General features: G+C 48.8%; 1 protein-coding gene across 2 annotated transcripts in view; it reads right to left on the bottom strand.

Moving 5' to 3' along the window:
- Positions 1 to 1,838: 1,838 nt before the first annotated feature.
- Positions 1,839 to 23,346, bottom strand: part of ZAP70 (zeta chain of T cell receptor associated protein kinase 70) — a 35,326-nt gene continuing 13,818 nt past the window's right edge. Inside the window, exons 2-13 of one of the 2 annotated variants that reach the window (XM_085562555.1) lie at positions 19,611 to 20,058; positions 16,231 to 16,391; positions 13,443 to 13,581; positions 11,109 to 11,187; positions 10,628 to 10,668; positions 8,383 to 8,431; positions 7,685 to 7,865; positions 6,091 to 6,297; positions 5,309 to 5,501; positions 4,173 to 4,313; positions 3,055 to 3,167; positions 1,839 to 2,635 (exon numbers count right to left, since the gene is read on the bottom strand). In XM_085562555.1, the coding sequence (XP_085418681.1) occupies positions 2,512 to 2,635; positions 3,055 to 3,167; positions 4,173 to 4,313; positions 5,309 to 5,501; positions 6,091 to 6,297; positions 7,685 to 7,865; positions 8,383 to 8,431; positions 10,628 to 10,668; positions 11,109 to 11,187; positions 13,443 to 13,581; positions 16,231 to 16,391; positions 19,611 to 20,012 (1,830 nt within the window). In that variant the 5' untranslated portion in view covers positions 20,013 to 20,058 and the 3' untranslated portion in view covers positions 1,839 to 2,511. The remainder of the gene's footprint in view (positions 2,636 to 3,054; positions 3,168 to 4,172; positions 4,314 to 5,308; positions 5,502 to 6,090; positions 6,298 to 7,684; positions 7,866 to 8,382; positions 8,432 to 10,627; positions 10,669 to 11,108; positions 11,188 to 13,442; positions 13,582 to 16,230; positions 16,392 to 19,610; positions 20,059 to 23,346) is intronic. The other variant, XM_021544303.2, reaches the window with a different exon arrangement.

The following is a 23,346-nucleotide window of genomic DNA, read 5'->3' as shown; positions in this document are numbered from 1 at the left end:
GGGCTGCAGGTCCAGCAGGGAGTTCCACCTGCAGCAGGGAGGAGGAAGAGAGGCAGGGCTGGATAAATCCCTGCTGTGGATGGAAGCCTGGAGACCTGGAGATGTTCCCCCTGAGGGGGGCTGAGTCCCTCTGGAATGGCAGAGTGGGGATGATCAGGGTCTCAATTCCAAAGAAATTCCTCTCAGGGGTGACTGTCAGACCCTGCACATCCCAAAAGCAGGAATCACAAAGATTCACAGGAGCCCTGTGACTTCAGGTCCAGCTTGTGTCACTCCTTTTTCCCCTTCCAGCAATTCCTGATATTTTTCAATGCTCTTGGAACAGGGAGCTTCCAACCCAAACCCTCCCCAGCTCAGGCAGGAGAAACCTTTCCCTTGGTCCTCTGGCATAATCCCAAGGGATTTGTGTCCTGTCTGTCAGGGTGTGGATAAACTCAAAACTGTCTCCAGCTAAAGCAGCAGTTTCTCTGGGAATTCTTCTCTGGTGCTTTCCTTCCTTGTTTGGAAAAAAAAAAAAATAGCAGTGTCCAGTGAACCGAAAATTTATTGCAAGAAACCATTTCAAAGCAGAAAATGGATTTGCTTGGAAAACAAAGTCTAAACAAAATGTTTTGGCAGTGGCTTTCAAGCAGTAAACACATTGAGCCTCCTCTTTTCCAGCTAAAGAGCTGCTTTCTCTGGGAGGAAAACATGACAGAGAGGAGAATTTTTTTCCCCGTGTCTGCACTAAGTGACTGAACAAACAGAGAACAAGGCAGGTTCTCCTGGACACCTGCTTTCCTCTCTGCTGGGAGGGATAATGCATCCAGAATTCAACATTCTGGACAAGGGGATGGGGTTGAAAGAGAAAATGCCATGTTGGTGTCGCTGGAGGCTTCTGTCTAAGCAAGGAAATTTAGGACTTGTTTTTCACCAAACCTGGCTCAGTGTCTGCTGGGACAGAGATTAATTCAGATATTGAAAGGTTAATCATCTGAATGCTCCTTGTTTTCAGCCCAAATCCCACTCTCACCGAGGCTTTTGGCTATGCCCTGGCCTGAGGCTGTTTGTTTTCCCCCAGGACAAGGTGCTGGGGGGCAGCTGCTCTGTGGCTGTAACTACCAGGAGATGGTGAGAGATAAATTCTCGTGTTGTTGCATCGCAGGGCTCCCACCTCCTCCTTCCTCCGCTGCCCCAACCTTCACAGCCTCTGTTCTCTGCAGCACAGCCCCCACCACGGGCCATCCCCTGCACCGGGCCAGGTGGGATCCACCCCAGACCCAGCTGAGCAATTTTTTTTTGCAAGAAAACATGCAAAAAACCTTCCAGCTGTGCAGCAAAACCAGCCCAAAGATTGCCAGGTTGGGCAAGGGGAGCATCAAGGAGGGAAATCCTGGCTTAATAGAGAGAAATTACATTTATTTTCTTGTCAGCCTGTTGGAAATGATGAAATTATTAAAATAAGCTTTAGTTAGTTAATCATAACCAATATATTAATTATAGAGAATGTGTTATTCTTAAATTGCCCTTAGCATATAGCAAAGCTCCTTTTGTGGGAACACAGCCTGGAAGAACAACTAAAACTGTAAAGTTTGTTGAGCTAACCTTGATATGCTGCAATGAACATTCACTGCTTTGTTTGCTAAAAATGCATAAAAAGGTGAGGAGGTTTTGGATCGGGGGCTGTGTGGAGGCTGGGTTTTGTCAGCCCCATCCACACCCAGAGCTGAGAATAACGCCATTTTCTAACACTAAAAATGCAGCATTGGAGGGTTCTCTTATCCCGCGAGGTTTGGGGGTTTTGGCAGCCTGAAGCAGTTGCCAGCATCTCTCAAAGTTCAATGATCCGAGCCATGGGATGTTCAGAACATAGAATAGTTTATTTATAGGGTGACCAGTTTTTAAGCTTGAAAAACAACATTTTGTCAGCACAGAGGGGCCAGGTGGGATCCAGGAGCTGAGGAATTGGTCCTGGAATTGTTTGGGAACCACCTTGGAGGGCTGGGTGACACCTGCTGAGAGGTGCAGGGGTACAAACCAGTGGGACCAGCTCTGTCCCACTGCTCCTCCCCATCCCACTTGCAAACCAGCTGCTTCTTGCCCTAATCCAAAGGGAAAAGGCCACCACGAGGTGGCTCCATGTGCTGTGTCCCACCCCGTGCAAGGCCCACCAGCAATGTGCACTTGGTGGTTTCCTGGGAAAGCATTCTTTGTTATGGCATCTGGAAAAAAATCCTGATTTTTCTGGAGCCAACACGGTTCATCCTCCGTGAGCCTGGGAGGCACAAAGCTCTGGGATTCTGGGACAGCTTTGGAATCGGGTGGGAAGGAGCTCTGGCAGTCTGGACTCCTGGGCTGGGTCAGGCTGGAGGAGCTGGGGGGCCCAGCCGGGTGTCCCTGTCCGTGGGGACACCAACATCCCCCTCATCCTCATTCCGCAGCTGCCAAGGAGCGTTTGAGAGATTAAAGCAAAACTTCACAAAGAGCCTTTCCAGGTCCATTCGGGGCAGGTGGAGCAGAGGAGAAGGAGTCTCAAGGAAGAGCTGCTTTGGCCCTGTCCCCTGTGTCTGGCCCATTTTCGGGCTTGGCAGCAATGCTGTAGTAGTAGGAGCGGATGGAGTTTTCCACAGCCACAAATCCTGGACGTTCTTCCCATCTGCAAGGGCAGAGAGGAACAAATAAAGTCATCAGAGAGGACAAAGCTGGCCTGATGCAACGAGAGGACACAGAGACCCTGGGGGAGAGCAGCAGCCTGGCTGTGCCAGGGCTCAGGAGGCAGCTGAGACTTTTCAGGGACAGAGAGGGTCAAAGACACCGAGCCTTGGGGATCTTCCAGGATTGGTACAGGCAAATGAGGGGATCTGATAATAAAAAATTCATCTTGAGCTGAGGAATCATCACAAACAAAGGCAGGAGGCACCATTTGCTTTGTGTTGTCACAGTGTGGTGAAAGTGTCCCTGCCTGTGGCAGAGGGTTGGACTGGATGGGCATTAAGGTCCTGTCCAACCCAAATTTCCAGTCCCGTTCTGGGATTTGGGACCCTGATGGAGCTGACACCGTGGTGAAATGCTCACCTGTATGTCCAGCACTGCTGCATCAGGGCGTACATCTCTGCTGGGCACTCCTGGGGACAGTCCATGCGCTTGCCCTGCTCTATGAAGCTGATCACCTCAGGGCCCTTCATTTTCTGGGATGGGAGCAAGGGGAAAGGGATTAGTGTGTTCAGAGCTGGCAGCAGGGGTAGAGGAGGCAGGTTAGAGCTGGGCCTGGGGTGGGGCTTTGTCCCATACCCCCCACACCTGGCAGTCACTGTCCCACCCCAGCAGGCAGAATGGGTGTCTCACACTGTGCCAGGCCATCCCATAGACCCCATCCCAGCCACCCTGCAGATCCCATCCCACAGATCCCATCTCAGCCACCCTGCAGATCCCATCCCAGCCACTCCACAGATCCCATCCCACAGATCCCATCCCACAGATCCCATCACAGCCACCCATCCCGTCCCGTCCCGTCCCGTCCCATCCCATCCCATCCCATCCCATCCCATCCCATCCCATCCCATCCCGCCTCCAGACTCCATCCCACCCACCCTGCAGACCCCATCCCACCCAGCCTCCACCCTCCACCCCTTCCACCCTGCAGATCCCATCCTGCCAATCCTGCAGACCCCATCCCACCCACCCTACTCACCCCATCCCTCCTGTCCTACCAATTCCACCCCACCCACTCTGCCCACCCCATCCCACCCACCCTGCAGACCCCACCCCACCCAAGCACGGGCCTAGCAGTGGATATAAAGTGATTTTTTTATCTCTCAAGTGAGCAGAATGATCAAAGAGAAGAAGGATCAAAAAACTCTGCTTTGATTCAAACCCAATTTTGATTAGAAGAAATTGGGTTTGAAATTGATTAGATTAGAAAATCTTCTAATCAATTTGAAATTGATTAGAAAACAAACTTTCGTTTGTTTTCTATTTCTTCTCTCTTAAAACGAGCACAAAGCTGCAGGATCCACCCGAATTTGTGCCTTTTCCTAAGTGGAGTGGGGTTGTAACACCCATGGGTAACAGAGAAAGCTCTGTCTTGCCTTGTAGGGTCCCTGCCTCATCTTGCAGGGTCCCTGCCTCATCTTGCAGGGTTCCTGCCACATCTTGTAGGGTCCCTGCCACACCCTGTAAGGACTCTGTCTCACCTTGTAGGGTTTCTGCCCGAAGCTGAAGGCCTCCCACATGGTCACACCGTAGCTCCAGACGTCACTCTTGCTGGAGAACTTGTGGAAGAGGATGCACTCGGGGGCGTACCACTTCAGGGGCCACTTCCCTGCTGTCCTGGCCTGCAGCAGGGCAAGGAGGGACATTTGCAGCCTGAGACACGGAGTGCTGGGACCTGTGCCTGAATTCTGCTTGGTGTTTGTGTCAAACCTCATTTTGCTGAAAAAAACACCTGAAATGGGAGCTTCAAAGCCCAGTCCAGGCCCTGCTGTCCTGTTGTGCAGGTGCTGAATGCCCACAGTGCTACCTTCCTCCTGCCACCTGCCCCCAGGACTCAGTTAAACCATGGAATCATGGAATGGTTTGGGTGGGAAAGGACCTCAAAGCCCATCCAGTGCCAGCCCTGCCATGGCAGGGACACCTCCCACTGTCCCAGGCTGCTCCCAGCCCTGTCCAGCCTGGCCTTGGCACTGCCAGGGATCCAGGGCAGCCACAGCTGCTCTGGGCACCTGTGCCAGGGCCTGCCCACCCTGCCAGGGAACAATTCCTGCCCAATCTCCCATCCAGCCCTGCCCTCTGGCACTGGGAGCCATTCCCTGTGTCCTGTCCCTCCAGGCCTTGTCCCCAGTCCCTCTCCAGCTCTCCTGGAGCCCCTTCAGGCCCTGCCAGGGGCTCTGAGCTCTCCCTGGAGCTTCTCCTCTCCAGGGGAGCACCCCCAGCTCTCCCAGCCTGGCTCCAGAGCAGAGGGGCTCCAGCCCTGTGACCAATTTGTCTGGACTCATTCCAGGAGATCCTCATCCTTCTTGTTCTGGTGGCCCCACAGCTGGACACAGAATTCCAGGTGGGGTCTCTCCTTTAGCTGAGCACTGCTGGGAAGATCAGCCCTGGCTCACTCCTCATCACTTTCTCTTCTCTTGGCTCCTCTCATCCCCCTGGCTGCCTCTGCATCCTCCTTGTCACCAGAGCTCTGCAGAGCCCCTTTTAATGTCACAGCAGTGAGGCACAGCCTGATGTGCAGAGGGGTCTGTGAGCAGCCCAGGTCCTCAACTCTCCGTGGCTCTCATCGTCCCAGCCAGGAGGGCTCCTGCTCCAGACCCTTTGCTGTGCTCACACCCACCTTGTAGTAGCTGTCATCAGCTCCCAGAGCCTTGGAGAGCCCAAAGTCACTGATCTTGGCATAATGCTGGTTCACCAGCAGGACATTCCTGGCTGCCAGGTCCCTGTGGACAAAGTTCTTCTCCTCCAGGTACTTCATCCCCATGGACACCTGGTGCATCAGCTCCACGATGTTGCTCGTTGTAATCTCGTCCCTGGGGAGGGTGAAAGGAAAGCTCAGTAATAAAGGACCTGCTGTGCTCCCCTCTGACTTTTCCAGCTGCAAGGGAGGATGAGCATGGAGATCTCTGCTCCAGAAGCATCAGCCCCTGGAGCATCACATGAAAGATTTCCTTCTGCTCTTTTCAGCTTTCCTGCACCTACAAGGGTGTGAATAAATTATTTCTCTCCAGAGAGGGAGAAAGCTAGAGAAGTTTTCCCAGAATCAGCCTGGGAAGCTTTAGGGAGTTGGAGATAAACAATGATAGCCAAATATTAAAAACAATCTGCAGGTGGTGTTTTTCTAATAATCTGTTTTTCTGGTTTTTCTCATAAGATAGTTTACAAATGGGTGTCTTGTTAATTAGCCAATAATGTGAAATGTATTGATTAAATGACCAGTCAGGTCCACCTGCAGTGAACTAAGCTATAAGAGAGGATGAAATAAAGGAGGTTTTTGCCACTTTGCTTCCTGATCTGACTGGGTGTCATCTCTGACTCAGTGGTGACACAAGGGTGCAGGGCTTTTGAAGTAGATTTTGAGAAGAAACACAGGAAATCAGTCACAATTTATCCAACACTCACTTCTTGGAAGCCAAGAACCTGTTGAGGGGCCCTCCAGAAGCCATCTCCATCACGAGCATCAGCGACTCGGCCTCGCACACCCCGATCATTCTGACAATGTAGGGGTTGTCCAGCTGGTGCATGATCTGAGCTTCCTTCATCATCTCATCCTTCACTGTCTTCTCGTTGTTGCTCTTCAGCACCTTGATGGCCACGTCGATCTGCTTCCTGCACAGGGGAACAGCGTGGGATGGGCTGAGCACAGCTGGAATCAGGGCTCACAGCCAGGAATGGAAATCCCTTCTCCTGTGACAGTTTGCCCTCTCAACAGCCTGTTCTGGCAGGGCCCTGCACCATCCTTGTGTCCCAGGATAGAGAGAAAATGTCACCTCACCCTTGTGGGTGAAGCCAGAAGTCACATCCCTGATCTGGAGATGAGACACCTCCCCTCCCACACTGAGATCTGGGTATCAGTGCCATTTTTCCAGGAGGAAACAGAGGCACAAGTGGGTAAAGACCATCACAGACAAACAGCAACAGAGCCAAGGGTGGCACAACTCAGAGTCACTGCTTCGGCCTGACATGGACAGAGGTGGCCTCAGGAAGGTGGAGTTGTTCCTCTGAGCCCAGCAAGTCCCTTTGGAAGTGGCAGCTGTGTACCTGGGAATGTGGTGCAGCTTACACACCTGAGGCAATGCAGCTGTTGGGAAAAACCAATGGGAAGCCATGGAATTACAGCATCATAATATCCTGGGATCACTGAGGTTGGGAATGACCTGCAAGATCATCAAGTCCAACCCCTGACAGAACACCACCATCCCCACTAAACGCCACCACAAAACCTGCTCATTTTCTGAACCATCACATCCATCATCCCTGACCTTCCAGATCATTTCTAATCCACTCCAGTGTCACTTTGGGGCCCATCTAGAGATCAGCTGGGGATACCTCAAGCCCAGCTTTGGGAATCCAGAGCTTCCCTCTGGCTGCCCTGGCAGGTCTGGGAACCTGGCAGGGGTCAGGAACCCCCCTGGACAGAGACACTGTCTGTGATCTCTGGCCATGGAAAAGAGTTTTCAATCTTACAGGATGAATTACCAGCTCTGAGTGTTTGATATCAGTAATAATTAAGTGTGGCATGGGTGCAAAAGTAAAATTTTAAGTTTCTAGATTAGGGGTCCAAAGGGAACAGGATGGAGGAAATTGGGTGTGCCTTGTCCTTTTTCTCCTTCTTCATGCCCTCCATGTCTCACTGTGGTGTTGGCATTTTTCTGCTGGTTCAGGCTGGGGACACACTGTCCAACGTAGGTGACAGATATTGGCACGTTCTTGTAAATGCAGCCCAGGGAGTTTCTGGTATTTAATGTTTGTCACATCCCACTGAGGGCAGAGCCCCACACGCTGCCCTGCAGGACAGAGCTGGGCAGGGCAGCAGAACATGTGAGAGATAAACAGAATAAACAACCTGGAAACCAGCACAGACCAATTATGGCTTCTGCTTTGGCAGCGGGGCTGACAGACAGAGACTTTCTACAGTCTCAGAATCATCAATACCTCAGATTCCAACATCCAGCCAGCTCCCTCTCCTTCCCCCTTCCCCAACACCCTCACTCACTTCCTCATTTTGTACACTCCCTTCTTGACGCAGCCGAAGTTTCCTGCGCCCAGCTCCACCTCATCGATCATCAGGTGGTCCCTCTTCAGGAAGAGCTTCTTGTCCTTCAGCTCCTCGGGGTCACTGTAGGGGCTCTCGTAGACGCTGGTGTCCATGGGCAGCAGGCGGGATTTTCCTGCCCCTTCCCAAGAGGAGCGCTTGGTTATAACCCTGTCCTTCCCCATCCCGCTGGCCCTCATGGATTGGGAAGGGTTTTTCTGCTCTTTTGGCCAATTCACCTTCACCTCCAGCATTTCTGGTCCCTCTTGGGTATCTCCCTTCCTTTCACAACCCAGGGCCCCTCCCAGGCTTGGTTGTTGAAAGAGAGAGGGGTCTGAGCATTCCCACTCCACATATCAGCCCTGCCAGCCCTGGGCAGGGCTTTACCCACTGAAATTTAGTTGAATCCACTGAAAAGTGTAAATTGTAGTGAAAAAAGGGGATAAGACAGGGCTTCACTTCCTGGCTAAGGCAAGGAATGGGGTAGGGCTTGATTTCCTGGGAGCCCCATGTGGGTGCAGTGCCCCGAAGTGTCTGGGTGCTCCTGGGTGCTTCTGTAAGAAAGGGGCTTTGTAGCAGGGCTCCAGGGAAGCCCTGGGCTCCTGGGACATCCCCAGTCCTGTTCCCTGTGAGGAGGAGAGGGCTCTGGAGCTGCTCACCGACAGGGTCTGGGGTGTATCCATCTGCATTGAGAGGCCCCAGGTTTCTCTGGAAAAGAAACGAGGAGAAGGTGGATAAAGGAGAAAGTGGATAAAGGAGAAAGTGGATAAAGGAGAAATTGCTTCAATGCAAATGGAGGGGAAAGGGACAGTGAAACTGCACCCCAACACAACCCCAGCTGGTGGGGTGGGACTGGAGTGGTCTGGAGCCAACATTCTGTTCCAGTCCAGTTCCCCCAGGGCACAGCAGGGATTGGAGCCAGGAACCCTGAGCAGGTCCCTTCTCCAGGGCTGTGCAGGGCTCTCTGTCCCCTCTGTTGTCCCCATCTGAGCCACGACTCACAGTCTGCACTGAGCCAGGGAGGGGAGGGAAGCCTGGAGGCAGTAAGGGAGAGTGGCCTTGTGAACACACAGGGACACTGCACAGCCACTGTCTCCACAGCAGAGAGTGACAGGGTGGCACAGCTTGGAATGGCAGAGTCACAGAATCCCAGAGCTGGAAGAGATTGGGAAGAACAACATTTGCCAGAGCTGGGCAGAGCCTGGGAAATTCCATAAGGAGGCCCAAGGAAAGCCAAAATCTGCAGCCTGAGCAGGGCATGTGGAGTGCAGCGCTGTTGTTGGGGCAGCCAGGAAGGATTTTGGGCCCTGATGTGTGGGGTAAATCCTGAGATTTAAAGCAGATCCTTTCCCAGAGGAGCTGCAGGGTTTGTTCCGTGCATCCCAGGCCCTTTGGGATGGGGACATCACTCAGCCTGGGGACACCCAGCCAGCCCAGGGACACCAGGCTGTCCCTTCCCCTCCTGCCTGGCACAGATTTCAGCTGCAGTCAGAGCCTGGCATGGTTCTGTTGCCACAAAAATGCCCCAAAATCTGATAGCAGCACCACTGGATCCAGCAGTGTATAAATAAATTGTTTTGTGTATAAATAAATAGAGGGGACATCAGTCAGCCTCACAATTTGCTGAGCTGGAAGGGACCCTCAGGGATCATCAGCACAGACACCCCAACAACCCCACCCTGAGCATCCCTGAGAGAATTTGGGAGGAGCGTTGTTCAGGCACAATCCCATCCCCGAGCTGAAAGCACAGAGGGACAATCAGAGCTGAGAAAGGGTGAGGGGAGAGAGAGCTCAGGAGGGGAGGGATCAGCCGCTGCCGCTGGCGGCTCTGCTGAGGGGATAAATCTGGGTCTGCTCTGGGTGAGAGAAAGTGCTCTGAAATCCTTCCCAGGCCGGGAAACACATCCTGGTTCCAATGTCACTTTGGAAGTGTTGATCTGAGGGTTCATAGATCATGGAATATCCTGAGTTTGGAGAGACCCTCGGGGATCATCAGTCCCCTGCCCAGACCCCCCAACAGCCCCACCCTGAGCAGCCCTGAGAGCGCTGTCCAAACGCTCCTGCAGCTCTGGCAGCCTCGGGGCCGGGACCATTCCCTGGGGAGCCTGGGCAGTGCCAGCACCCTCGGGGGGAAGAACCTTTCCCTGAGCTCCATGCCAAGGCCTGGCACAGCTCCAGCCCTCGCTGGGCTCCAGGAGCTGTCCCAGAGCAGAGCTCAGCCCCTGCCCCTCTGCCTCCCCTCGGGAGGAGCTGCAGCCCCGAGGAGCCTCCCCTCATCTCCTGTGCTCCAGCTGAACGAGCCAAGTGCCCTCAGCTGCTCCTCAGACCTTCCCCAGCTCCGTGTCCCTCCTTGGGACACTCTCCAACAGCTTTGGACCTTTCAGGGTCTATTGCCCAGCACCCTGGAGGACACTATGGGTTCTGAAAGCGCCCTGGGGTGATGGGCGAGCCCCCGGGCCTCAGTCAGCCCCCTGGGACCCCAGAGCCGCAGCTTTCAGCACAGCTCAGCGCTGGGGACTGAGCAGGGCCATTCCCCGGGGCAGGGCCAGCACAAAGCCCTGGCCGGGGGCCAGTGGGAGCAGCAGGGCTGAGCATTCCCAAAATCCCAGCAGCTCCTGCCTAGCCAGCGGGGCAGGGATGGAGGGTCCCCAAGGACAGCCCCACATGTTGCATCCTTGGAAACCCTTCTCAGCTCTACCAGCGGCTGTGCCCGGCTATTCCCCACCCACATCCAAGCTGGAAAGGGAACAACATCCCAGCTGGGCTCAATAAAAGTCCAGCGCAGTTCCTGAGCTTTTAGACAAAAGCAGGGTTTGAAGAGCAGGGTTTGATCAGCCAAGCTTGAAATGCAGCAATATTAAAACCGCTGAGTTCCCAGTTAAACAAAGCCTCCCCCAAACTTACGCTCACGGAGGGGTGGGTGGGTGGAACTGGTGCTGCAGAGGCTGCAAAAAGGAGAGAGGATTTGTTACCAGCACTTTGTTATCAGCACTTTGTTATCAGAACTTTGTTATCAGCACTTTGCCCAACCAGGACCAGACCGTGTTCCTTGAAGAACCCTGTGGGTCTGGTCACGTCCCCTCTGCCCCCCAAAGAAAAATTTCCACAGCTTTAGGCTAAAAAGGTGTGGAAATGTGTCTGGATGTGGCTGTTACTCCCAGATTTTGGCAGGGCAAGTGCCAGCACTGGAGCACCCCATGGGTCAGGGCCAGAGACTGGCAGAGCTGAGCCCCAGGACAGGGCAGGCTCTGAAGTGACATTTGTGACACGTGGAGCCAAAGGAAAATTCCCTTCACGGAAAGGGAAATTTGGGCTGGCACTGCTCCAGCTGGCACCAGCTGGTGGCAAACCAAGGCCAGGGCGGCACCGAGGGGTGTCAGCTCACCTGGCATGTTGGGGTTGGGGCAGGCTTCCCTCAGGTAGAAAATCAGCCCGTCCGGTTTGAGTTTTAAGTACTCCACCAACTGGGAAAGGGATGGGAGGAAAAAGAGATTATTGTGAGGAAGGAAAAAAACCTCAATATATAATATAATGTATAATGTATAATGTATCAGATATCAGATATCATATATCAGATATAAGATATAAGATATAAGGTATAATATGTAATATGTAACATGTAATATGTAATATATAGTATGTAATATGCAATAGGTAATAGGTAATAGGTAAAATATAATATAATATAATATAATATAATATAATATAATATAATATAATATAAATATAATATAAATATAATATAATATATTGATATTATAATATATAAGCCTACATATTTATATGTTATATACAATATATAAAAAAAAACTTAATATGATACCTAATCTATTATTATATATAATATATAATCGATTATATATTATAATAATATATTATTATATTATTATCTATTATATATATTTAATGTCATGCTTTTAATATATCTAATTATATATATTATTATCTATATTATACATTATATATTATATATCATTAATATAATATATATCGTTATTATGATACATATTTTCATAATTATAATTATGATTATGATTATTATAATGATAATTATAATTATGATGATGATGAAGATGATGATGATGATGACGATGATGATGATGATTATGATTTTTTTTTTTTTTTTGCAACTTTTGTGGCTTGGGGCAATGAATCCTTTCAGATTTATGGCAGACTGTTTCTGTTTCTGTGTTCTATTTGTGCACTTCGGGGTGTCCCAGGGTGTGATGGCATCCCTGGATATCTGCCAGAGCTGGGAAGAGCCTGGGAAATTCCATAAGGAGGCCCAAGGAAAGCCAAAATCTGCAGCCTGAGCAGGGCATGTGGAGTGCAGCGCTGTTGTTGGGGCAGGCAGGAAGGATTTTGGGCCCTGATGTGTGGGGTAAATCCTGAGATTTAAAGCAGATCCTTTCCCAGAGGAGCTGCAGGGTTTGTTCCGTGCATCCCAGGCACCTTGGGATGGGGACATCACTCAGCCTGGGGACACCCAGCCAGCCCAGGGACACCAGGCTGTCCCTTCCCCTCCTGCCTGGCTCAGATTTCAGCTGCAGTCAGAGCCTGGCACCCTTCTGTTGCCATAAAAATACCCCAAAATCTTTGTTTTCAATAAAATTCCGAGTGAAAACAGCCCCGGGAAATCAGAAAATTAGGCAAAATGGGGTTGTTGTCACTCAGTCAGCCCTAGCCAGGAGAAAGCTCTGACATCCACTCCCTGGAGAATTTTAGTTAATGGTTTAACTCTTAAATGACTTGTTTTAATTAATTAATGCCAACCAGTATATGTATTATTAATAAATATTGTGTTATTCTTCAATTACACTCAGCCAGCACGGATCAAGGTTGTCATGAGCTACTTTTGCAGGAGCACAGCTGGGGAAAATGACTGGAATTTTAAGTTTTGATAAACTGACTCTGATATACTGCAATGAACAAAGCCTGGGAGAGAAAGATGGATTGAGGCTGGACATCTGGAATGCAGAATTTATGGACCACAAAGAGGCTTTGGAGAAGCCAGAAACAAAAAGAGACTAAAAAAGATTCAGTTTAAGCATTGGAGAGTCCCTGCTAAAGGAAAAAAAAGACTAAAAAAGATTAAAAATACAGTCTAACTAGCAGAAAAAGAGAGAAATTAATAACCAAAAGAGGATAGAATGGTAATTAATGAAAGATAATTAACACAGAATCATGGATTATTCTGAGTTGGAAGGGACCCCTGAGAATCAATGGTGATGATTCTTAATTATTAAGTGATGGGATCAAACCACAAGCGAAGTGTTATGATGTCATTTAGAACTAATGAACATTAATTTATTTTTCTATATAAGTAAGTTTAATAAATAAAATAATTTTATATAAATACAGTTTCTACAATATAAATATCTATTTCTATATAAAATGTATATAAATTTATATTTTAATATATGTTTATATTTCTATATAATATATATATCAATAAATATATAAATGATATCTAAATATTTCTGGTTTATATAATTTTATATAAATATAAATGCACAATTAAGTAACAAAGTTTCGGATCAGGGTCTGTGTGGAGGCCAGAATTTTCTCAGCCATGCACACAAACCCTATCCATGAATAAAATAACTCCTTATTCCCTGACACTAAACTGATGCTGTTAGAGGGGTTTCATTGATCCCGAGGATTTGGAGGGATTGGTAACGCGTCCAAGCAAGGAGAAGGTGCCGCAGATTCTCGGTACCTGCCAGAGGGTGTCGAACTTGGTGCCCTCAGGAATGGAATATTTCCCGGACTTGTCGTGATCCACCCGGTAGTGGTACACGGTCTTGCCGTAGACGAGGGACAGGGCATAGGCACGGTTCTCCTTCTTTTCCCGCAGCCTGGCAGGAAGGAAAATATTCCTCAATTATTGAAAGCAGCTCGTGGCTTTCCTCTGAGCAGTGGGCACGTGCATGTGGAGAGATGTCCCTGAATTCCTGTTTAAAATTATATATATATTATACATAAAATTTTAAATAAATAAATGAATGAATAAATAAATAAATAAATAAATAAATATATATATATATATATATATAATATTATATATTATTAAATTATATATATTTAATATATAAATATATAATTAAATTATATATGTAATATAAATAAATATATCTAATAGAACTATAGTATAATATATATTATTAAATTATATCTATTATATATAAATATATAACTAAATAATGTGTATTATATATCTAAATGTATCTAATAGATAAATTATCAATATTATAAAATTATTCATGTTATATCATGTTATATATAATATATTATATATATAGCATTGATAATTATATTATCCATAATATAATATATAATATTATAATTATATTTTATATAATTATATATATTATTTTATTTATAATTTATCATTATATATATATAATATATTATTATATGATACTATATATTATTATATATAGTTATTATAGCACCATAATATGTAATAATATTATAATATTATAATATTATAATATTATAATATTATAATATAATAATAACAATTCTTATCTATAATGTTATATATTATATATTATATATTATATATTATATATTATATATTATATATTATATATTATATATTATATATTATATATTATATATTATATATTATATATTATATATTATATATTATATATTATATATTATATATTACATATTACATATTACATATTATATATTATATATTATATATTATATATTATATATTATATACAAAATTATATTATCTATTTCTAAACAAATAATATATATAATATATATTATAAAATTATATCTATTCCAGTCCAAAATGAAATGCAAGAGGCTGTCTGGAGCTATTTTTAAGTTTAAATACCAGAACTGATCCAGTACCTGCTACCTCGGCAAAAAAAAATCTCCCTTAAGGTGAAAACCCCCACAGGGGCCCAAACTCCGCTCTAAAGATTCCGGCAGAGCTGAGGCAAAGCCTAAAGCCGCGTTCAGTGGGTTCCCTGGACTCACACCTCCCAGCAGCCTCTGAGGAGGGGAGCAGGGACCTTTCTCCTCCAGGTTTCTGCCCCTCTCACAGAACCAGGGAGTCTCAGAAGCATTTGGGTTTGAAAAGGCTTTAAAGTCACCCCGTTCCTTCCTCCGTGCCAGGCTGCTCCAAGCCCTGCCCAGCCTGGCCTGGGCACTGCCAGGGACCCAGGGGCTGCTGTCCCTCAGATTAGCCAGGAGAAAGCTCTGACATCCACTCCCCGGAGAATTTTAGTTAACTCTTAAATGACTTGTTTTAATTAATTAATGCCAACCAGTATATGTATTAATAATAAATATTGTGTTATTCTTCAATTACTCTCAGCCAGCACAGAACAAGTTTGTCATGAGCTGCTTTTTCTGCTCCGGGCACCCTGTGCCAGGGCCTGCCCACCCTGCCAGGGACCAATTCCTGCCCAATCTCCCATCTAAACCTTCTCTTAGTTTCAAATCATTCCCCCTTGTCCTGTTGCTCCAGCTCCTGTTGAACTGTTCTCCAGCTAATCCTTCCTTTCCCTAACTCACCCAGGAGAGAATTAAATTATTTTAAGGCTGCCTCACCAGGGCAGAGATGCAGAGCAAAACTTTCTCCTGTGTTTTCTGGGCCTTACATTGCCAGCCTGTCAGTGTTTTTCAGTATCTTCCCCCACTGAACCCTCTATCCCTCACCATCCTGTGCAGCAGCAACCAAACTTTATAGAGGTATTGAAATAAGAGAAAGAAATAAAAATCCAGATTGGCTCTTCATGGTGGTGCAGATGTTGGAACCCTGGACATTGAGAATTTCAGCCTTTCTGTGCTGACAGGCACTGACCCCCAGGAGAACACTGCATTGACCTGAGCCAGTGGAGAAGCTTCCAAAATGGAATGACAGAACTGGGATTGTGGGTGTGTGGTTTGAATAGAAGTGTGGAATATCACACTGTGGAAAACAGAGTTGAAGGATTTAGAATACAGCAATATATTTAAAGCAAAATAGAAGTTTTAAAGCAGAAGCTAATCCTTCTTCTTTACCTTCTTCTTCACTTTCTTCTTCATGAGTTTGAGTAGTATCATGTAATTAAATAAAAAAGTCTACATTACAAATCATGAGTAGTTATTAAGTTAAAAGTAAAAATAATGTAGGTGTATTTTCTTAATTGGACAGTTTATCCTTAAAAGGCCTTGTAGACAGAGAGATACAGCTCCATTTTTTAGCTTGTTCAAGTACTATAAAACTCACAGTCTATGAATTTATGACATAGATAAGAACTAATAAGCATCTAAACAAAAAAAAACCTTCTCAGACACTTAATCCAAACCTTAACAGAAAAAATATCCAAAGAATCCACACAATGGTGCCCCATGTGAGGAAGAACAGATTTGGGGCTTTGAAATACCTGTAACCACTCTGAGAAAATTCAGCTGCACCTTCTCTGTCACATGAAACCAGTCCCAGCAGGGCAGTGGGGGTGGGAAATGGTCAAAACTCCAGGGATTTGGGTACTCACAGGAATTTCCCATCGGGCTGTGCCCCCGCGTAGAGCCTCCGTTCCGCTTCCTCCCGGCTGATATTGCCGTGGTACCAGGGCATCCTCTCGTGGGCTGTGGTGGCCACCAGCTTCTCCACCTGGGGAGCCTGGCTGATGATGGCCTGTTCCAGGGCATCCCCCTGGGAAAGAGCAGGAGAAGAGACCTGCTGCCATCCAGCTGCTCTGCTGAGGGCTTCAGCACAGCTCTTTTGGGGCACATCACACAGGAAACTTGGAACGTCTCAAGACCCAACAGCGGCTGAATCCTGTTCTGCTGCAGAGTAGAATTCCTGGCTTGTCTCAACTGACCTAATCCTTAAAACCCAGCTGAAGTCCTTTGACTTTGGTGAGGGAAGAGGGAAGGCAACATGTTTATGTGGGGAATCTTAATGCTGGGCTTGTGGGATGTCATTCAGCCTCGTGTTTCAGGCTGGTGGCAAGTTGGATCTGTGTCCTGGCAGCCCAAAGGGCCGCCCTGTCCTGGGGGCAGCAGGCCAGGGAGGGATTGTCCCACTCTGCTCTGCACTGGTGCAGCCTCAGCTCCAGTGCTGGGGGCACTTTGGGCACCACAAGGTCAGAAGGAGCCAAAGCTGTTGGAGAGTGTCCCAAGGAGGGACACGGAGCTGGGGAAGGTCTGAGGAGCGGCTGAGGGCACTTGGCTCGTTCAGCTGGAGCACAGGAGATGAGGGGAGGCTCCTCGGGGCTGCAGCTCCTCCCGAGGGGAGGCAGAGGGGCAGGGGCTGAGCTCTGCTCTGGGACAGCTCCTGGAGCCCAGCGAGGGCTGGAGCTGTGCCAGGCCTTGGCATGGAGCTCAGGGAAAGGTTCTTCCCCCCGAGGGTGCTGGCACTGCCCAGGCTCCCCAGGGAATGGTCCCGGCCCCGAGGCTGCCAGAGCTGCAGGAGCGTTTGGACAGCGCTCTCAGGGCTGCTCAGGGTGGGGCTGTTGGGGGGTCTGGGCAGGGACAGGGGCTGGGCTGATGATCCCTGGGGGTCCCTCCCAGCTCAGGATATTCCATCACTCCATGATTTTTTTGAGGGCACGACCTTTCTGGTGCCCCTGCCCTCCTGGCTGCTCACCAGGACTTGGCAGGGTCGGTGCAGTTTGGCGATCACGGGGGAGGGACCCTGAGTTCCTCTCCCCAGGCTGAGGGTGTCAGACCCTCACTGTCCCTTTGCCAGGAGGTGGCGATGTCCTTTGTGCTCTCTGCAGGTGGCCACAGATCTGCTCTAGGGGAAAGCCTACAGAATCCCCCAGTCTGGGAGAGAATTCTGCCACAAAATTCCTCATTTTAGCAGAGAACGCCTCATTCAGCTATAGAAACCCTACAGAGCACCTCATTCACCCTATATAATACCTCATTCTGTCAAACACGTTGGTGTAAATAGGCCAAATTTAGAAAGGCTCCATAAGGACACTGCCTGAGCCGTATTTCTCCAAGGATTTAAAAGAAAATATAGAATCCCAGAATTATTTAGGTTGGTAAAGACCTCCAAGGTCATCAAGGCCAAGCTGTGCCCCATCCCCACCTTGTCCCCAGCCCAGAGCACTGAGTGCCACATCCAGGAATTCTTTGGACACCTCCAGGGATGGGGACTCCAAACCTCCCTTTGCAGCCCCTTCCAAGGAAACAACAAAATGACCCCTGGAAGTGTCTGAGAAGCCAAGGTAGCAGCAGGCAGAAAGAAATTAAATCCATGGCTGCCTGTGGGACCATTTAGATTTTTGATTTATGTATATATTGTAGATATTCCAGTCTGCAATAAAATGCAGGAACCTGTTAGGGGCTATTTTTAAATTTAAATAACACACAGACCTGATCCAGCACCCCTACCCTGGTCTCATAGGTAAAACCTTCACTGGCAAAAAAAAACCCTCCAGAGAGGCAAAAATTCCACTCCAAAGAGTGAAAAAAATCAGAGCAGAAGCCTAAATCTGGTTTCATTTCATCTTCAGCACAATGTTTGGAGGCACAGGTGCCTCTCATATGGAGAGATATTCCCAGAAATCACAGAATATTCTGAGTTGGAAGGGACCCACAAGGAACATCGAGTCCAATTATTAAGTAAATGGGCCCATATGGGGATGGAGCCCAAAACCTCGGCATTATTAGCACCATGTTCTGACCAACTGAGCCAGTCACAGGATTGGGATGGAGATTATGCTGCCAGCAGCACTAGGGACACATCCATGGCATGGGGGTCATGTTTTTATGTGCCTCTGGAGCTCCATGGTTGAGTTTTGGGATGGGTTTGTTTAGTTCTGGGATGGGTTTGTTTAGTTCTGGGATGGGTTTATTGGGGTTTAGGATGGGTTTGTTTAGTTTTGGGATGGGTTTGTTGGGGTTTGTGGGTTTGTTAGGGTTTGGGATGGGTTTGTTTAGTTCTGGGATGGGTTTCTTGGGGTCTGGGATGGGTTTGTTGGGGTTTGGAATAAGTTGTTTAGTTCTGAGATGGGTTTGTTGGGGTTTGGGATGGGTTGTTGCCTTTTGGGATCAGCGCTCTGGTCTAAGGGAGCATCCCATGGGCTGCAGAGGAGAAGGACACTTGGAGGAAGGCCAGCAAAGTGAGCTCCAGCTGTTCCAAGGATGGGTCTGAAGGCTTGGGAAGATGTTTAGACCAGTGTGCGGAAAAGAAACTGGGAAAGAGCAGGATTCAAACCCTTCACAGCACCAGCACCTTCCAAGGAGAAGAACCTCACTCTGCTGTGCTGCAAACGGGACACAACAATGCCAGAGGGGTCACGGCTTTCCACCCTGTTGGAATCCTGGTCACTGAGAATTTCAGCCTTTCTGTGCTGACAGGCACTGACCCCCAGGAGAACACTGCATTGACCTGAGCCAGTGGAGAAGCTTCCAAAATGGAATGACAGAACTGGGATTGTGGGTGTGGAGTCTGAATTGAAGTGTGGAATATCACAGGGTGACAAACTTAGAGTTGAAGGGTTTAGAATACAGCAATATATTTAAAACAAGATGGGGGTTTTAGGGTGGAGACTGGTCCTTCTCCTTCTTCTCCATGGGTTTGGGTGGTTTTGTGTAACTGGATAAAAATTATTGTGGGCCATGGGTGGTTGGTTATTGGGTTAAAAGTAAAAATAATTTAGGTGTCATTTCTTAATTGAACAGTTTATCCTTAAAAGGCCTTGTAGAGAGAGCGATGGGGCTCCATTTTGTAGGTTGTTAGAGTGAAGTGCTGCAAAACTCAGGGTTTGTGAGACTGAAACATAGATAAGTACTAATAAACATCTGAGTCCAAACAAGAATTACTGCCTTGCACAATTAATCCTGACCCTGGCAAAATAAAAGAGAAGCAAAAAACGAAAAGCAAACAAAAAGAATCCACTCCAGAAAGCCATAGTACCTCCAGTTTCCACGTCTGCCGCACGTACTCCCGCACCATGTTGTCCCTCATGCTGTCGAAGACGCCGGGCTGGGGCTCCACCCCGCTGGGGCGGTTGCAGGGCTTGCGCAGGGGGCAGCAGAGCCCGTCAGCATCCTTGGAGTAGAACTCGCAGAGCTCCTCGGGGCCGCAGTGGGCCTTGCCCCCCAGGATGGCGTAGGTGCCGTTGAGCTGGCGCTCGATGGGGTAGTGGTAGAACTGCAGGTCGCACACCATGGACAGCACGTAGCCGCCCAGGCTGCGCAGGCACTGCCGCAGCAGGAACAGCCCGTCCGCCATCCCCCCCAGCTTCAGGTGCTCCTCGGCCTCCGAGCGCGCGATGCTGCCGTAGTAGAAGGGCAGGTGGGCGGCGGCGTCCGGCATCTCCCCGGCCTTGCTCGCCGCGGTGGCTCACGCGCTCTGGAGGCTGCTGGCCCAACAGGGAACAAGTTGGGCGTTACATTGCGCTGAGGCCATGTTTTCCCCCATTCCCCGGGACCCCTGTGACTTGGATCAAGATAAGCCTGGACCCCTCCTTCCAGCCCCAACAGGGTTGGTGGAGAGCCAAAAGAGCCCTCCCTGTCCAGAGCCTGGATAAACCCCTGACCCTTCCTGTTCGGAAGGCGATGCCCCTTCCTGTCTGGTCTCTTTCCCTCGCTCTTCCCCTCGGACCATGCAATAAAGAGCTGGACAACTACATCAGGGTGAGAGCCTCTTTTGGGAATCTTTGCCCATCTCCTGATGTTCCTCCCCTCAAGGCCTCGTATCTCTGGGCTAGACTGATCATTTAGGGGCTGAGAGAGAGGAGGAACGTCAGATGGTAACCCTCCCCTGGAGGGAAAAACCCCCCATAGCTGTACCCACCCTTGTTAGGGTGAGGAAAAAGGCTTCTCCCAGCATGCCTTGCTGCGACATGCAGATTCCATGTATCCCATTGGCTCTTCTGCCTCGCTCCACCCCTGTGCCCTCATCCCATTGGCCCTGGTGTTCTGTCCCACCTCTCAAGATCCTTATATAAACCCCTGTTTCTCCCTGCCTGAGTGGCTCTTTGTCCCTGGATTCCTTTGGGGAAGAAGCTCGATGAAGGTTCTCCGGTTCTCTTTGGAGCCCACACAAAAACCCCATCTCTCCCTCTGCATCACCCGGATCACAGAAGAGCTGGGATCACCCAGCGTGAGCACAGATGTGCCTGTGCCCCCGAGGTGTCTTTTTCAAGACACTTCTTCAGGAAGGTCACAGCATTCTGAACAAGGCCCGCCGTGACAGCACACTGCTGGGGCCCGGCCTGACTGGGAAAATTCATCCCTGAAGCATCATTTTGCAAAATAGTTTTATTTGAGTTCAGACTTCCCTGTCTAGAGGTTCTCCTGCTGGCTCTCTATGGGGTTGTTTCAAACTCACAGCATCCCACATTCCTCTATTCTGCCCTTACTGGAGCAGGGAAGTGCAAATAAAAATCCACCTGATCTTGATTTAAAGAGCCCAAGCAACAGAAAATCCACTGGATCTTGATTTAGAGATGCCAAAGAACAGAGAAACCACCTGAACCTGATTTAAAGATTCCAAGCAAGAGAGAATGCCTCAAATCCTACAGTGAGTTCCTCCAGTCCTTGATTACTTTCACTATTAAAAATGTGCTCCTTAAATCCATCCTGACATTTTTAGCCTTGACTTCCTACCATTTTCTCTCCAGCCCTGTTCACAATAAAAGGAAATTCTTTGGCTTCTCTGAATAAATGAGCTTTGCCATGGAGGTCTAGAAGGCCAAAACCTTCAATGCATTGAGTTTAAAACACAAGGTGGATATGAAACATCTAAAACAACATTTAGATAAACAACTGCACCAAGCACAGCGAAAGGAGAGAAATCCAAGTGCTTCTGGGCAGACTACAACAATCAGTCAGCAGGAACAAGAAGAAACCTTCCTTAAATTGTTTTTTAAGCAATCTGTGGAATTTTTCCCCTACAGTACCTGGCTCTGGCTGGTTCCTGGTGCTCCAATCTCTTTGGCAGAGAGGGCCCTTTGTTGACCAAGTCTCTGCAGAGCCCCTGGTGCCGAAGAGCTTTAGGGCTTGTCTCTGTGCAGGGCTTGTATCTCTATCTTGAATCATTGAAAATCCCACCCAGGAGGTGTTGACAGAGCCCAGTTTGCTATAATCAGTGGAAACATTATCGTGACCAAAGGGTCTCATTTGTTCCCTGGAGCCTGAACTTCGGGGTTGCTCCTGTGCAGACGATGACCCAAAAAGGTCAGGGAGATTTTCTCCACCTGCACCTCCGGCAAACGCGTCGTTCTTGTGAGGAGCAAAAAAACACCAGATTTTGGGGCAGCACACTGGGTATTTTCTCTGATTCTTCCCAATTTGACTCTTCTGGACATGGTGGGAAAAGTTGTTTCCCCACGGGCTGAGCCCAGTGCTGTGGCCTCTGCTCGCAGGCAGTGGCCAGAGCTGTGCCTGGGCATGTGGTCAGCCCTGCCCTGGTGGCCAGCCCTGCTCTGGCTCATGCCAGCCTGGTTCATCCCTCCCAGCAGCACAGGGCCCTCCTGCCATCCCCTGGCATCACTGGAGCTGGGAAGGGCTTGGCTGGATCTCTGTGTTGGAAAGGCTCCGGAGGAACTGTCCTGCCCCGTGCACGCTGCCCTGCTCAGCCCTCAGCAGCAAAGGCCTGCCAGGAGCTGGATTTATGGCAACCAGAGCCTCCTCTACCTATTTGTTGTCCCCATGAAGCTCTGAAATGGCCCTGATGAGAACAGGAAGGGAGAGCAGAGAGGAGGCGTCTCAGCTGAGGCAGGAAACCACAACAGGAAGCATCAGTGGTTCACAGCCAGGGTGAGGGACCAGCAGAAAACATCCCAAGCACAAATCAGCCCAAATTGTGAAGGCCCAAATTCACCAAATGGAGCAAAGTGGGGTCTTGGCACTGGTTCCAATCTGGAACGTGGAGGTGAATGGGAACACCCTGAGGCTCAAACCCAAGCTGGGGTTGGTGCTTGGGACCAAAGAAAAGCATCCTAATCCTGTGATGCCTCCAGACATCAAAGCCCAGACTGGTTCCCAGAGCTGGTTCCCAGAGCTGGTTCAGCTCCTGAGACCAGTTGGCTGCCAGCTCTGCCAAAGCTCAGCCTGCTCCCAGCTCACAGGAAGATGGGCTGAAGGAGGTGAGCAGTGAGGACTGCAGCTCTTGGGTTCAGCTGCAATCAGGTTCGTGAGTCACGTTCATGAGGAACAGGAAATACTGAGTGGGCAGAGGGACGGCGATGGCCTCCTTTGTGAGCTGCTGCTTTGCCCTGGGATAAACAGCCATGACAGCTGCACCCAAAGCTGCTGAATCCCTTCTCTGGAAAGTCCAGGAGCAGAACATCAGAGCAAGTGGAGCACCTTTGTCATTAGCTCAGCCAGGTGAAAATGAGAGGGCAGAAGTTACTGATGACATGTGAGCCCTCACAGAATTTCCAGCTGCCCACACAGGATGCTCTGTTACAAACAGGCTGTTTTTCCTCTCCAACCACAGAGCTGGAAGTGAAGAAACCCTCACTGAGACAGGAGAGGAACCCAGGGCTCAGAGGTTGGGTCAGGTGGTGCCACCCAAGCCTTGCTGCCACAGATCAACCCTGGTAGGAAATTGCTGAGAAAAACCTTCCCAGTCCTGAGACATGAGGGAAAGTCACCCCCTGAAGCCTGAGAGCAGATTGGAACAGGAAGATTTATAATCCCTC

The sequence above is a fragment of the Lonchura striata genome, chromosome 28, assembly GCF_050655825.1.
Source record: "Lonchura striata isolate lonStrDom1 chromosome 28, ASM5065582v1, whole genome shotgun sequence".
In the NCBI taxonomy this organism is placed as follows: Eukaryota; Metazoa; Chordata; class Aves; order Passeriformes; family Estrildidae; genus Lonchura; species Lonchura striata.
This window is presented reverse-complemented; position numbering and strand designations above follow the sequence as displayed.